At 47.4% G+C, this 16640-nt stretch overlaps 1 protein-coding gene across 5 annotated transcripts in view; it reads left to right on the forward strand.

The window, feature by feature from the left end:
- Nucleotides 1-16640, forward strand: part of LOC120019175 (coiled-coil domain-containing protein 85C-B-like) — a 116359-nt gene that overhangs the window by 63408 nt on the left and 36311 nt on the right. For 4 of the 5 annotated variants that reach the window (XR_005472298.1, XM_038962474.1, XM_038962476.1 and 1 more), the window contains exons 2-3: nt 11240-11322; nt 16062-16103. Coding sequence is in view for 4 of the 5 variants with exons in the window: in XM_038962474.1 (XP_038818402.1) it covers nt 11240-11322; nt 16062-16103 (125 nt within the window). In the remaining variant the exon portion in view is untranslated. The remainder of the gene's footprint in view (nt 1-11239; nt 11323-16061; nt 16104-16640) is intronic. The other variant, XM_038962477.1, reaches the window with a different exon arrangement.

Below are 16640 nucleotides of genomic sequence, written 5' to 3' on the forward strand. Positions count from 1 at the left end.
TGTCCTGGGTCCTAGCTGGTTATAGGAGGAGGCTAGAGTCTAACCCTGTCCTGGGTCCTAGCTGGTTATAGGAGGAGGCTAGAGTCTAACCCTGTCCTGGGTCCTAGCTGTTTATAGGAGGAGGCTTGTCTGACTAGTGAACAGAGACAGAATGTCTCTTCTGCTTAACTTCACTAGATCTGTTGTTGTCGAAGTGAGGTCATGAAACTTCCAATCCAATTTGAAATCCAATTTTAGGGGCGGTGAACGAGATGTCTGTCTGAAAAGCACTCTAAACAGTCTGTACAGCAAGTCTCTGTAAGTCGTTGTAATAGTGACTTTGCCAATAGACTTTGAAAGTCTGTCTTTCTCCCTCGATGCTACAGACGGCTGAAAAGCAGCAGCTGACAGTGGTGAATGGAGAGGGGTGTGTTTTGAATCGGCTCCCCAGTCACAGTAGGGGAAATCATATGGCACCCTGTTTCTCACCCTGTTTCTCACGCTGTTTCTCACCCTGTTTCTCACCCTGTTTCTCGCCCTGTTTCTCACCCTGTTTCTCACTCTGTTTCTCACCCTGTTTCTCACCCTGTTTCTCACTCTGTTTCTCACCCTGTTTCTCACCCTGTTTCTCACCCTGTTTCTCACCCTGTTTCTCACTCTGTTTCTCACCCTGTTTCTCACTCTGTTTCTCACCCTGTTTCTCACCCTGTTTCTCACCCTGTTTCTCACTCTGTTTCCCACCCTGTTTCTCACCCTGTTTCTCACTCTGTTTCTCACTCTGTTTCTCACTCTGTTTCTCACCCTGTTTTTGCGTTTCCATTTATTTGTTTTGATGAAATATCTGTAATGCAAGAAAAATTGTCTGATACTTTTTTTGTAAATAGGTGGATAAATATTCCTGATTGATATATTAAATGTAGCAGATACGACAGTGCCAAGCATGGTCTCAGAACAGGATCCTGGATATCCGTTTCCGTCTTGGGTGGCGGTGTGTCGTCCAGACTTGACACAGGTGATGCTGTGGGTGTTTTGAGGTGTAGTCAAGCAGTCATGGCGAGGTGAAGAGGAAGCTCTCTGTCAAGCTGCCTGGCGGCTCACTGCTGGGTTTCATGCTCTGATCCCATACAGCAGGCTCTGGCTCTCACAACACAATACAGCCTTGAGACAGGTTGAAACGTGCTCATTCACTTGCCTTAGAAAAATATCAACGTTAGGAAAAACACATCTTCAGTCATAAACACAACTGTAACTGAATGTTCCTAGAAGGTGTGGAAAGTTTTAAGGTCATTTAAAAATGTTGTTTTTCTCATTTAACTATTGCGTCAGTCTCCACATAGTGGGATTTCCAGCTCTGGATTATATAAATTGTCAGCGAGAGATATACTTATAGAGGAATGACCTCACTAGCCTAGCTATCGTTTACTGCGAGCCGTTACAGTCTAGTTACATGAGCTCAACACACAAGGCCAGCCAGCAGTAACCTACGTGTGTGTGTGTGTGTGTGTGTGTGTGTGTGTGTGTGTGTGTGTGTGTGTGTGTGTGTGTGTGTGTGTGTGTGTGTGTGTGTGTGTGTGTGTGTGTGTGTGTGTGTGTGTGTGTGTGTGTCTGTGCCGCGGCCTGTGTGTGTGTGTGTAGCTCACTGTTTCTGTTTCCACCAACACAAAGTGGCCAGTGTGAATGAGAGCATTGATAGTTGGCTACAGTAGCACGGAATGAGACACCAGACACTTCCTCAGGGACTGAGCTCTATACATCTGGAACACCTCCTCAGGGACTGAACTCTACACACCTGGAACACCTCCTCTGGGACTGAGCTCTATACATCTGGAACACCTCCTCAGGGACTGAGCTCTACACACCTGGAACACCTCCTCAGGGACTGAGCTCTACACACCTGGAACACCTCCTCAGGGACTGAGCTCTACACACCTGGAACACCTCCTCAGGGACTGAGCTCTATACATCTGGAACACCCCCTCAGGGACTGAGCTCTACACACCTGGAACACCTCCTCAGGGACTGAGCTCTATACATCTGGAACAACTCCTCAGGGACTGAACTCTACACACCTGGAACACCTCCTCAGGGACTGAGCTCTACACACCTGGAACACCTCCTCTGGGACTGAGCTCTATACATCTGGAACACCTCCTCAGGGACTGAGCTCTACACACCTGGAACACCTCCTCAGGGACTGAGCTCTACACACCTGGAACACCTCCTCAGGGACTGAGCTCTATACATCTGGAACAACTCCTCAGGGACTGAACTCTACACACCTGGAACACCTCCTCAGGGACTGAGCTCTACACACCTGGAACACCTCCTCAGGGACTGAGCTCTATACATCTGGAACACCTCCTCAGGGACTGAGCTCTACACACCTGGAACACCTCCTCAGGGACTGAGCTCTACACACCTGGAACACCTCCTCAGGGACTGAGCTCTATACATCTGGAACAACTCCTCAGGGACTGAACACCACACACACCTGGAACACCTCCTCAGGGACTGAGCTCTACACACCTGGAACACCTCCTCAGGGACTGAGCTCTATACATCTGGAACACCTCCTCAGGGACTGAGCTCTACACACCTGGAAGACCTCCTCAGGGACTGAGCTCTACACACCTGGAACACCTCCTCAGGGACTGAGCTCTATACATCTGGAACACCTCAGGGACTGAACTCTACACACCTGGAACACCTCCTCAGGGACTGAACTCTACACACCTGGAACACCTCAGGGACTGAACTCTACACACCTGGAACACCCCCTCAGGGACTGAGCTCTACACACCTGGAACACCTCCTCAGGGACTGAGCTCTATACTTCTGGAACACCTCCTCAGGGACTGAGCTCTATACATCTGGAACACCTCAGGGACTGAACTCTACACACCTGGAACACCTCCTCAGGGACTGAACTCTACACACCTGGAACACCTCAGGGACTGAACTCTATACACCTGGAACACTCCCTCAGGGACTGAGCTCTACACACCTGGAACACCTCCTCAGGGACTGAGCTCTATACATCTGGAACACCTCCTCAGGGACTGAACTCTATACATCTGGAACACCTCAGGGACTGAACTCTACACACCTGGAACACCTCCTCAGGGACTGAGCTCTATACACCTGGAACACCCCCTCAGGGACTGAGCTCTACACACCTGGAACACCCCCTCAGGGACTGAACTCTACACACCTGGAACACCTCCTCAAGGACTGAGCTCTATTATAACCTAGAACACCCCCTCAGGGACTGAGCTCTACACACCTGGAACACCTCCTCAAGGACTGAGCTCTACACACCTGGAACACCTCCTCAGGGACTGAGCTCTATACACCTGGAACACCCCCTCAGGGACTGAGCTCTACACACCTGGAACACCCCCTCAGGGACTGAACTCTACACACCTGGAACACCTCCTCAGGGACTGAACTCTATTATAACCTGGAACACCCCCTCAGGGGCTGAGCTCTACACACCTGGAACACCTCCTCAGGGACTGAGCTCTATACACCTGGTACACCTCAGGGACTGAACTCTACACACCTGGAACACCTCAGGGACTGAGCTCTATACACCTGGTACACCTCAGGGACTGAACTCTACACACCTGGAACACCCCCTCAGGGACTGAGCTCTACACACCTGTAACACCTCCTCAAGGACTGAGCTCTACACACCTGGAACACCTCCTCAGGGACTGAGCTCTATACACCTGGAACACCCCCTCAGGGACTGAGCTCTACACACCTGGAACACCCCCTCAGGGACTGAACTCTACACACCTGGAACACCTCCTCAGGGACTGAACTCTATTATAACCTGGAACACCCCCTCAGGGCTGAGTTCTACACACCTGGAACACCTCCTCAGGGACTGAGCTCTATACACCTGGTACACCTCAGGGACTGAACTCTACACACCTGGAACACCTCCTCAGGGACTGAGCTCTATACACCTGGTACACCTCAGGGACTGAACTCTACACACCTGGAACACCCCCTCAGGGACTGAACTCTACACACCTGGAACACCTCCTCAGGGACTGAGCTCTATACACCTGGTACACCTCAGGGACTGAACTCTACACATCTGGAACACCCCCTCAGGGACTGAACTCTACACACCTGGTACACCTCAGGGACTGAGCTCTATACATCTGGAACACCTCCTCAGGGACTGAACTCTACACACCTGGAACACCTCAGGGACTGAGCTCTATGGTCTCTACACCTAAAACACTTCCTTCTCACTGCTTTCATAGGGGATTGTAGGCTACACACTCTTAAAAAAAGGGTTCCAAAAGGGTTATTTGACTGTCCCGATAGGAGACCCCGTTTTGGTTTCAGGTAGAACTCATTTTGGTTCCAGGTAGAACCCTTTTGGGTTCCATGTAGAACCCTCTGTGGAAAATAGTTCTACCTGGAACCAAAAGGGTTCTACGTGGAACCAAAAAGGGTTCTTTAAAGGGTTATCCTATGGTGACAGCCGATGAACCCTTTTAGGTTCTAGATAGCACCTTTTTTTCTAAGAGTGCAGGGTCAATAACACAGAGTGCGTTTTGTCCACCAGAGGTTTAGCTAGTAGACCACAACTCAAACACACTGACGTCTCTATCTTTGCCTGTCACTGTGCACATAGCAGGTCCAAGGTCTCCCGGGGTCACTCCCAGTACCATCCAGTCAATGATTAGCCTACAGAGAGGGAAAAACTAGGACATCCTGACCTGGTAAATGTGTAAGACTGACCGAATGCGTTGAAACACTAGCCTGGGCACCATCCTGTTTGTGCTAACATTCCACTCTGGCATGATTTGGATTGAGTGGAATGATAGCACAAACAGATCTGGGACCAGTTTATTGAAAAGCTGCAATCCAGGAAGGAAGAATCTCTCTGTTGACCCACTGGGCATGTGCAGAGGATACAAATGTGGTGTGATTGTCAGACAGAGTATTTGGTTGAAGACGGTATTAGGATCACTTTAAATTAAGTGACATCACTCTTAATTGTGTGTGTAGTCTAGCTAGATACACTATATATACAAAGGTATGTGGACACCTCTTCAAATGAGTGGTTTGGGCTATTTCAGCCACACCTGTTGCTGACAGGTGTATAAAATCGAGCACACAGCCATGCAATCTCCATACACAAACATTGGCAGTAGAAGGCCTCACTGAAAAGCTCAGTGACTTTCAACACGGCATAGGATGCTACCTTTTTTAACAAGTCAATTTGTCAAATTTCTGCCTTGCTAGAGCTGCCCCGGTCAACTGTAAGTGCTGTTATTGTGAAGTGGAAACGTCTCGGAGCAGAAACGGCTCCGCCGCGAAGTGGCAGGCCACACAAGCTCACAGAACAGGATGGCCGAGTTCTGAAGCGCGTAGTGCGTAAAAATCAACTGGTTTTATTCCAAATGAAAACAATTTGCCAGTGCGAAGTGATTACAGCCACAACATCTGTTTGGCTAGTAGGTCTATGCTTAATGAGTCTTTATCAAACTAATGTTTTTGCATATTTTCAGTGTGGAACCGGTCTGTGTTTAAGGGGGTTAAAGCCTAGACTGACATTTGCGCAGGACGCAATTATTCCTAAACTGCGGCTCGTTGTTTGAACATAATTTCCTACTTTAACCAGTCCATTTTGAATTTCTCATAAAACTGTCGTCATTTGGCAAGGAATGTAGCTTGTGTATCCCTTCAGTTAGATGTGTTTTTATAGACATTTATTTCTGTAGGCCTAACGGGAGCTTCTGTGTGCACTGTGTGGAGGGAGTGGTCGGAGTGCAATTGAGTGAATGAGACACTGAGGGGAAAGGGAATTTATTGTTATCTTCTAGACAAAATGGCACTTGTCCGTTCAGGTTGCCACAAAGCACATTCCACCACATAGTTGTACAGTATCTCTGGTCAAAGAGCGACCTTTGACGTCCGTTGGAGTACTCATGTCCATCCTAGTCAACAGTCTATGTCACTCTCCAACAGAGAGCAGGCCAGGATGACAGTCAGTCTTTCAGAAATGTCTTGGAACCAAACCCATGCCGCTCACCTAGGAGATGCCAATAGAGTGTACAGATTGTCAACAGTCCTTCCTTCCACCTCTATGTTACACACACTGACTACACACTGACTACACACAGACTACACACAGACTACACACCGACTACACACCGACTACACACTGACTACACACTGACTACACACTGACTACACACGGACTACACACGGACTACACACTGACTACACACGGACTACACACGGACTACACACGGACTACACACTGACTACACACGGACTACACACTGACTACACACAGACTACACACGAACTACACACGGACTACACACTGACTACACACTGACTCTATTTCTCTCTCCTATCCCTGACATTTTCAAACTTGACATGCTAATCTAGGTTTTTCCCAGCGGTGAAACAGCGTGTTTGCTTGAGGTTGTCCTTGACATCCATGACAGACTTTTTCCCACTGTGATGTCCCAGTATTATCTCTCCTTTGTGCGTCCAGAGTCTCTGTCCGTCTAACCAAGAACTCATTGTCTAACTTGAACGGGATCAGTATTTCTGTATTCGGTGAGGTCAGATTGCGTGCAATGTAGCTCTTCAACAGAGACAAGGTCTGTGTCCCAAATGCCACCCTATTCCTGACGTAGTGCATTACTTTTGATCAGAGGCCTATGAGCTGGGTGCCATAATAGAGTGCCATTTGGGATTTATGCTCCGTGTAGTTTCTCCTCTTTGTTACACTTCTTGCAGTAATTGACCCAACCGCCCCCCTTGGATACACACACAGAGAGACAGACACACACTCTGTCACAGTCGCAGATGGGATAAAAAATAAAACATTCTGTTCACACATTCAGACTTCCACACACTCACCACTCAGTGTGCTGAAACACTCCATTGCAGCTGTGAATATAGGATGAGTAAAGATGACAACTGGATTCATATTTTAGTCATTTAGCAGACGCTCTTATTCAGAGCCACTTACAGGAGCAATTAGGGATCATTTATATATCTATTAAAAAAGGATCTAAAATACATTTTAAAAAGCAATAAGACTTAATAAGCTCAAGGGCACATCAACAGATTTTTTTTTATGTAGTCGGCTTGGGAATTCAAACCAGTGACCTTTCGATTACTGGCCCAAAGCTTTTAACCGCTAAGCTACCTTCCGCCCTAGCCGGTGTGTGTGAGACAGAGCCTGCTGACACCACCAGGTCCATATGGGACCTCTACTCCTGAAGGACCTGAACCCTGTGAACCTCCACTGACCCAGCTCTCTGCTGCCTATACTATACTCACAGGGAGAGAGAGAGGGGTGGAGGGGAGAGAGGGAGGAGGGGAGAGAGAGGGGTGGAGGAGGGGAGAGAGGGGTGGAGGGGAGAGAGAGAGGGGTGGAGGGGAGAGAGAGAGGGGTGGAGGGGGAGAGAGGGGTGGAGGGGAGAGAGAGAGGGGTGGAGGGGAGAGAGAGAGGGGTGGAGGGGGAGAGAGGGGTGGAGGGGAGAGAGAGAGAGAGAGAGGGGTGGAGGGGAGAGAGAGAGGGGTGGAGGGGGAAAGAGGGTTGGAGGGGATCGATGAAAGATAGGAGGGAGAGAGGGTTGGAATGATAGAGAGATGGAGGGAGTGGCCGGGGAAGTGTGTCATGGTGTTGTGATGCGATGAGAAGCGACACATGAGAGAAAGACGGACTCACGGATGTGTCCATCTGCGTCATGCTGTCACACACACACACACACACACACACACACACACACACACACACACACACACACACACACACACACACACACACACACACACACACACACACACACACACTTTGTCTCCCTTCACTCCACAAACGCACATAGGAGTAAAAATAGCATGCAGGACTTACAGGATTTGGTAAGAGGAAGGTTTCCCTCCTGTTAGGGTTATTCTCTCTGCCCCCTCTCTCTCTTTTGCTTTCACCCTCCATCTCTATCCATCTCTCTGTCTCTCTCTCCTTCACCCTCCATCTCTATCCCTCTCTCTGTCTCTCTCTCCTTTGCCGTCCATCTGTCTCTCTCTCTCTATCCTAAAACTCTCTCTCTCTCTATCCTAAAACTCTCTCTCTGTCTCCTTTACCCTCTCTCTCTCTCTCTCTCTCTCTCTCTCTCTCTCTCTCTCTCTGTCTGTCTATTTCTATCCATCTCAGGGGAGGCTTTTTTGTGTTTAGTCTGACAATATTATGTATGTAGACTGAGATCCGCCTGAAGCTTTATGCATTAGTAATAACCTGAGACCTCCTAGATGCTAGTTTTGAGTACAGGTAGTAGTTATAGAGTTGAAAGGCCAGGCAAGCGTATTTGTTTCATTCTTTATTTGGGCTTTTGCTATGCCATCTGTCTGTGATTGTTTTCCCCACCCCTGCAGGGAGTGGAGATGAAAGGATGGGAGGGATGGAGGAGAGGGAGGGAGGGAGGTTGAGGTAGGAAGGGATGGAGGTCGAGGTAGGAGAGGGAGGGGGAGCGGAAGGGAGGTCGAGGTAGGGAGGGATGGAGGTCTAGGTAGGAGACGGAGGGATGGAGGTCGAGGTAGGAGACGGAGGGATGGAGGTCTAGGTAGGAGACGGAGGGATGGAGGTCGAGGTAGGAGACGGAGGGATGGAGGTCTAGGTAGGAGACGGAAGGATGGAGGTCGAGGTAGGAGACGGAGGGATGGAGGTCTAGGTAGGAGACGGAGGGATGGAGGTCGAGGTAGGAGACGGAGGGATGGAGGTCTAGGTAGGAGACGGAGGGATGGAGGTCTAGGTAGGAGACGGAGGGATGGGGGTCTAGGTAGGAGACGGAGGGATGGAGGTCTAGGTAGGAGACGGAGGGATGGAGGTCGAGGTAGGAGACGGAGGGATGGAGGTCGAGGTAGGAGACGGAGGAAGAGGAAAGAGGGAGGGATGGAGGTCGAGAGGGAGGTTGAGGTAGGAAGGGAGGGAGGGATGGAGGAGAGGGAGGGAGGGAGGGAGGGAGTTCAAATTAGCCTGCCCCTGTCTTCTAGGAGAGCAGAGTGGTAAAGAGAGGGGTCGTGTGCCTGTGGTCTGTACAGTGTTACATGCTCCTCTGAGAGAGACTTCTGAATGCTAACAATATTCTAGCTGTGGGGTTTATTGAGCCCTTGGCAGAGGTATTAGACAGCTAAAGCTAGTATTTATAGTATTTTTGGTCTGGTCCTTTCTGATAGCTGTGAATAGATTCCTCAATGGTCTTGGTTAGCTCCTGGTCAGTCATTTATCACTATAGACTCTTTTATCCTAGTCCATCCAACTGAGCCAGGGGAATCTGATGGCAGTGTACTGTGTCAGTGTGGCCCATTATCTCCTGAACCAGGTCCTGGCAGAGTATCTTGGTGCTGGTCCTGGTGTGTAATCGGCTGAGTTCACTTTGTCACCCATGTCTCTGTCTCTGGGTCCATGTCTGTCTCTGGGTCCATGTCCATGTCTCTGGGTCCATGTCTCTGGGTCCTGGTTGGTTGGTTGTCCCGTCTTGGTTGTTATGGCTGAGCCGGCAGCCTGCAGCTGTAGGTTAGACCAGCAGAGGAAGCCATATTAGAAGCCAGGTCACAAGGGACAGAAAGAGGATTAGACCAGCTTGACATCTTCATCCACCAACCAAGGCTCTAAACCGTTAGCACAGCCTGTCTTGGCATTACAGTAGTTAGGTTAATACTAATGAAAAGTAATGGTGTATCTGACTTACATTTTTTACATTTAACTAGACAAGCCAGTTAAGAACAAATTCTTATTTACAGTGACAGCCTAGGAACAGTGGGTTAACTGCCTCGTTCAGGGGCAGAACAACAGATTTTTACCTTATCAGCTCAGGGATTCGATCTAGCAACCTTTCGGTTACTGGCCCAACACTCTAACCACTAGGCTACCTGCCGCCCCATTCATTACTGATCTACAGGAAATATCTACCAACTTCAAGGTGCTAGCTAGCTTCACCCTGCGTTAGCAGTATGCCGTTTAAGTCAGTAGTAGGGAAGCCAGATTTTGGACCCGGACAGTATCATTGATCTAGCCCAGTGCTCTTCCTTCCTCAATTGTCATTTTCTGAAGAAAAGCGCTACCAGCTGGTGGGGTTTGGAACAGCTGGCTGGTTGTGTGATGGGAGTTGGTTGGACTTTTTGAGTCAGCAACTAATGAATGAGATTAGATGACTGATCCCAGCATGTTGGCTAATGGAGCCTACTGACATACATAGTAGTGACTCAATCGTGTGTGTGTGTACTGAATACAGAAGAGAGAGAGAGATAGAGTGTGTGAGAGAGAGAGAGAGAGAGAGAGAGAGAGAGAGAGAGAGAGAGAGAGAGAGAGAGAGAGAGAGAGAGAGAGAGAGAGAGAGAGAGAGATTCAGGCAATGTCCCATTGCTTTGGTAGCTCTCTCCTAACAGTAGTTCTGGGGAATTCTCTTCCCAAATCTTTTTTCCACCAGCATGTACACTATATATACAAAAGTATGTGGATATCCCTTCAAATTAGAGATTTGGCTTTTTCAGCCACACCCGTTGCTGACCTGTGTATAAAATCGAGCCCACAGCCATGCAATCTCCATAGACAAACATTGACAATAGAAGGGCCTCACTGAAGAGCTCAGTGACTTTCAACGTGGCACCGTCATAGGATGCCACCTTTCCAACAAGTCAGTTCAAATTTCTGCCCTGCTAGAGCTGCCCTGGTCAACTGTAAGTGCTGTTATTGTGACGTGGAAACGTTTAGGAGCAACAACGGCTCAGCTGCGAAGTTGTAGGCCACACAAACTCACAGAACGGGACTGCCCAGTGCTGAAACGCGTAGCATGTAACACCACTACCGAGTTCCAAACTGCCCTTTGGAAGCAACGTCAGCATAAGCACTGTTAGTCAGGAGCTTCATGAACTGGGCCGAGCAGCCGTGCACAAGACTAAGACCGCAATGCCAAGTGTCGGCTGGAGTGGTGTAACGCTCGCCGCCATTGGACTCTAGAGCATTTGTTTAGAAAATGAACAAATGTTATCTGTCGGGCTGTAGGAAAACAACCAAGTAATTGAAGAAACTAAAGATAATCTCTACTCCTCTTCCTCCTCTTCATCCTTTCCTCTCATCCTCCTCTTCATCCTTTCCTCTCATCCCCCTCTTCTCTCATCCTCCTCTTCCTCCTCTTCATCATTTTCTCTCATCCTCCTCTTCATCATTTTCTCTCATCTTCCTCTTCTCTTTGCTTTCTCTCTTTTTTAGACTCCTCCTCCTCTAACTACATCAGACAGCTGGAGATCAAGATGAGGATATTGGAAGACGACAACAACAAGCTTTTAACTCAGGTGATGGTCACACACACACACACACACACACACACACACACACACACACACACACACACACACACACACACACACACACACACACACACACACACACACACAGTACGCCTTAGTGATTTAAAAGAGAGTTTTCTTTTCATTATTGAATCCGTAAGCACCCACAAGGACAACATTATATTTTTGATGTTTCTCCTCAACCCACCCTCTCACAACAACACGCTGTAGTCTCTCCTCAACCCATCCTCTCACAACAACACGCTGTAGTCTCTCCTCAACCCATCCTCTCACAACAACACGCTGTAGTCTCTCCTCAACCCACCCTCTCACAACAACACGCTGTAGTCTCTCCTCAACCCATCCTCTCACAACAACACGCTGTAGTCTCTCCTCAACCCACCCTCTCACAACAACACGCTGTAGTCGCTCCTCAACCCACCCTCTCACAACAACACGCTGTAGTCTCTCCTCAACCCACCCTCTCACAACAAAACGCTGTAGTCTCTCCTCAACCCACCCTCTCACAACAGCACGCTGTAGTCTCTCCTCAACCCACCCTCTCACAACAACACGCTGTAGTCTCTCCTCAACCCACCCTCTCACAACAACACGCTGTAGTCTCTCCTCAACCCACCCTCTCACAACAACACGCTGTAGTCTCTCCTCAACCCATCCTCTCACAACAACACGCTGTAGTCTCTCCTCAACCCACCCTCTCACAACAACACGCTGTAGTCTCTCCTCAACCCACCCTCTCACAACAACACGCTGTAGTCTCTCCTCAACCCACCCTCTCACAACAACACGCTGTAGTCTCTCCTCAACCCACCCTCTCACAACAACACGCTGTAGTCTCTCCTCAACCCATCCTCTCACAACAACACGCTGTAGTCTCTCCTCAACCCACCCTCTCACAACAACACGCTGTAGTCTCTCCTCAACCCACCCTCTCACAACAACACGCTGTAGTCTCTCCTCAACCCATCCTCTCACAACAACACGCTGTAGTCTCTCCTCAACCCACCCTCTCACAACAAAACGCTGTAGTCTCTCCCACTCACAATGCACCGAGCCGTACGTCTGAACTGAAGGGTGGCGAATGTGTTTATCCATGTTTAATTCATGGCGGAGCTGTAAGACAGCCAGCCACAGTACAGAGCCATGATGTGATGTCGCCCCCAAGGCTTAGAAGAGAGACGAGATGGAGAGGAGCTCTGAGACAGAGTGACAGCATACCAAATGGCACCCTGTGTAGTGCACTACTTTTGTCCAGGACTCATAGGGAATAGGGAGCCATTTGAGAAGCAGACAGTGACAGTGTTGCCGTCTTCTCTCTGGGTGACCTTCCTATGACATAGAATTTGTCAGGAGGGTAAATGGGGAAGATGGAGACTCTTCCAGTTCACCAGGAGTTCACCTGTTACCTTTCAGGTTTTGGGAGAGAAAGGTTCTAGAGGGAGAGGGGGGGAGGAACCAGTCTAAATGTCAGCTACAGTGCCTTCGGAAAGTATTCAGACCGCTTGACTTTTTCCACATTTTGTTACGTTACAGCCTTATTCTAAAATGGATAACATTTAAAAAAAATCCTCGTTAATGGGGTGGCAGGTGACCTAGTGGTTCGAGCGTTGTGCCAGTAACTGAAAGGTTGCTGGATCGAGTCCTCGAGCTGACTAGGTAAAATCTGTCGTTCTACCCCTGAACAAGGCAGTTAACCCACTGTTTCCCAGTAGGCCGTCATTGTAAATAAGAATTTGTTCTTAACTGACTTGCCTAGTTAAATAAAGGTAAAATAAAAAATAAATGATCTACACACAATACCTGATATTGACAAAGCCAAAACAGGTTTTTAGAAATGTTTTCAAATTTATTAAAAGTAAAAAACAGAAATACCTTACTTACACAAGTATTCAGATCCTTTGCTATGAGACTCGAAATTGAGCTCATGTGCAACCTGTTTCCATTGATCATCCTTAGGATGTTTCTTGAACTTGATTGAACATGATTTGGAAAGGCGCACACCTGTCTATATAAGGTCCCACAGTTGACAGTGCACGTCAGAGCAACAACCAAGCTATGAGGTCGAAGGAATTGTCTGTAGAGCTCCGAGACAGGATTGTTTCAAGGCACCGATTTGGGGAAGGGTACCAGACCATTTCTGCAGCATTGAAGGTCCCCAAGAACACAGTGGCCTCCATCATTCTTAAATGGAAGAAGTTTGGAACCACCAAGACTTTTCCTAGAGCTGGCCGCCCAGCCAAACTGAGCAATCAGGGGAAGGGGAGAAGGGCCTTGGTCCGGGAGGTGACTAAGAACCATATGGTCACTCTGACAGAGCTCTAGAGTTACTCTGTGGAGATGAGAGAACCTTCCAGAAGGACAACCATCTCTGCAGCACTCCACCAATCAGGCCTTATGGTAGAGTGGCCACACGGAAGCCACTCCTCAGTAAAAGGCATGACGGCCCACTTGGAGTTTGCCAAAAGGTACCTAAAGACTATCAGACCACGAGAAACAAGATTCTCTGGTCTGATGAAACCAAGATTGAACTCTTTGGCCTGAATGCCAAATGTCACGTCTGGAAGAAACCTGGCACCATCCCTACGGTGAATCATGGTGGTGGCAGCATCATGCTGTGGGGATGTTTTTCAGCGGCAGGGGCTGGGAAATTAGGCAGGATCGAGGGAAAGATGAACAGAGCAAAGTACAGAGAGATCCTTGATGAAAACCTGCTCCAGACCTCAGACTGGGGGCGAAGGTTCACCTTCCAACAGGACAACGACCCTAAGCACACAGCAAGGCAATGCAGGAGTGGCTTCGGGACAAGTCTATGAATGTCCTTGCGTGGCCCAGCCAGAGCCAGAACCCGATCTAACATCTCTGCAGAGACCTGAAAATAGCTGTGCAGCGACGCTCCCCATCCAACCTGACAGAGCTTGAGAGGATCTACAGAGAAGAATGGGAGAAACTCCCCAAAGACAGGTGTGCCAAGCTTGTAGCGTCATACCCAAGAAGACTTGAGGCCGTAATTGCTGTCAAGGTGCTTCAACAAAGTACTGAGTAAAGGGTCTGAATACCTATGTAAATGTGATATATATATTTTTTTTTATTGTAAATGTGCAACAAAAAAAACATGTTTTTGCTTTGTCATTATGGGGTATTGTGTGTAGATTGAAGAGGGGGAAAAAACTATTTCATACATTTTAGAATAAGGCTGTAACCTAACAAAATGTGGAAAAAGTCAAGGGGTCTGAATACTTTCAGAATGTACTGTATACAGTATGTCGGCTATATCGAGACGAGCGATACACACAAGGCTAGTGAACGAGACACATTTTTTTTTAAATACATGAAAAGGTGCAATATGCAAAAATCGCTCTGCCATTTCCTGATCACAAAAATTCTAATTGTTTGACTTTGCCTAATTTCTAAACCGCTGTGAAATATATTTTCAATAACGAAAAATATTGTATTTTCAGCTGTTCAAAGCTAGTGTACAAAACCGAAAATGGATTCAAAAAACTAAACTTAAGAACGGGAAGCATAGAAATGTGTGTGCATAGAACACATGTACTGCTTCTAGGACAGATCTTAACTCACAATGATATGTGAATTTGGTCGGGTCACCTTAAAAGTAACATATTGCAGCTTTAAACGTGTTGTCTTGTCATATACGCCTAGGCCTATGTGCACTTTTGAACCAATAGGTAATCGATCCTAAAACCTTTTGAACCAATAGGTAATCGATCCGAAAACCTTTTGAACCAATAGGTAATCGATCCGAAAACCTTTTGAACCAATAGGTAATCGTCCTAAAACCTTTTGAACCAATAGGTAATCGTCCTAAAACCTATCTCAGCATATAGTCATCAGCCATATAAACATGATATATTTTCACTTTGTTTTGTCTTTTTTCCCCCATTATTTGGCCTCCCAAGTTTTCTGAGCAAAAAATAAAGAGATATATTTTTTATTATTATTGTAAAACCACCAGGAAATCTGCTCCAAGGTATTTTAATTTTGTAAATTTGTTCCAAAGTATTCCCACAGATAAAAGAGAATCTAAATGATCGTATACAAATGTAAGGTTTGAAACTGTTTTAATCAACTCTCTGTTTAGGCTTCAGTCTGCAAATGATTTGTCGTTCTGTTTCCGACCCCCTGACCATCCGCTGAAGAACAAATCACCCCGCGGCTGAATCTAGTTGGATGATCTCTGCTTTAAATTGCATGGCTCGATACACTGAAGCACTGTATGCTATTCTATTACGTGAGGCTCAGTTCACGCCAGTGCAAAAGCACCGTGGCGATAAACCAACTCAAGCATCGTCTTTGAAGACATAAAAGCGATTTTAAATATATATTTAATTGGGATCTTATTTTTAGCACTTATTTTCCCAGTGATCTTCCTTCAGATTATTATGTTGGCAAAGCGTGTGGGCTGGAACCACTGACACAAAACTTGTATCATCGAGGCAGTTAATAAGTAGGTCTAAAGATTGGCCTCCATTACCTTTTACATAAGGATATATTCATATATTAACTTTCCTTTAGAACCGTTTTGATAAGATAATGTATATCTCTGCTTTGTGATCATCACAGTTAATATCCTCCTACATAGCCAGACATAGTGTTGCCATCTGTTATGTGTTTACTTTGTTTTACAATGACCTATGACCTCGGTGTCACGCAAAACGACTGGTCAGCCGTCCTCTCATAACATCTCTTGCTCCCCCCACATTCAGGCCTGTAGCAGATATAGTTTATCACAGATACAGAGAAACAAGGTAACTCTCTAACTCCAACTCTACGCTGCTATTCTTTTCTCTGGTGATGGGCCTTTCACACCTGTCAGCTTACACGTTGGCATCATGTTCAGCCAAATCACTATCAAGACGCTATAGCATGCAAGATAATTATACTACGCTCTTGGTGGCTTAGTCCACAGCTCTGTTGGTGTGTGTTATGTATTGTACAGAGGCCTGGGAGGTGAGTGATATGCTACAGTGTGTTGTATTTCCTCCTTCCCTGTTCTGTGGAGATATTTCCCCCTTCCCTGTTCTGTGGAGATATTTCCTCCTTCCCTGTTCTGTAGAGATATTTCCTCCTTCCCTGTTCTGTGGAGATATTTCCCCCTTCCCTGTTCTGTGGAGATATTTCCCCCTTCCCTGTTCTGTGGAGATATTTCCTCCTTCCCTGTTCTGTGGAGATATTTCCTCCTTCCCTGTTCTGTGGAGATATTTCCTCCTTCCCTGTTCTGTGGAGATATTTCCCCCTTCCCTGTTCTGTGGAGATATTTCCCCCTTCCCTGTTCTGTGGAGATA

Source organism: Salvelinus namaycush, chromosome 24 (assembly GCF_016432855.1).
Source record: "Salvelinus namaycush isolate Seneca chromosome 24, SaNama_1.0, whole genome shotgun sequence".
NCBI lineage: Eukaryota > Metazoa > Chordata > Actinopteri > Salmoniformes > Salmonidae > Salvelinus > Salvelinus namaycush.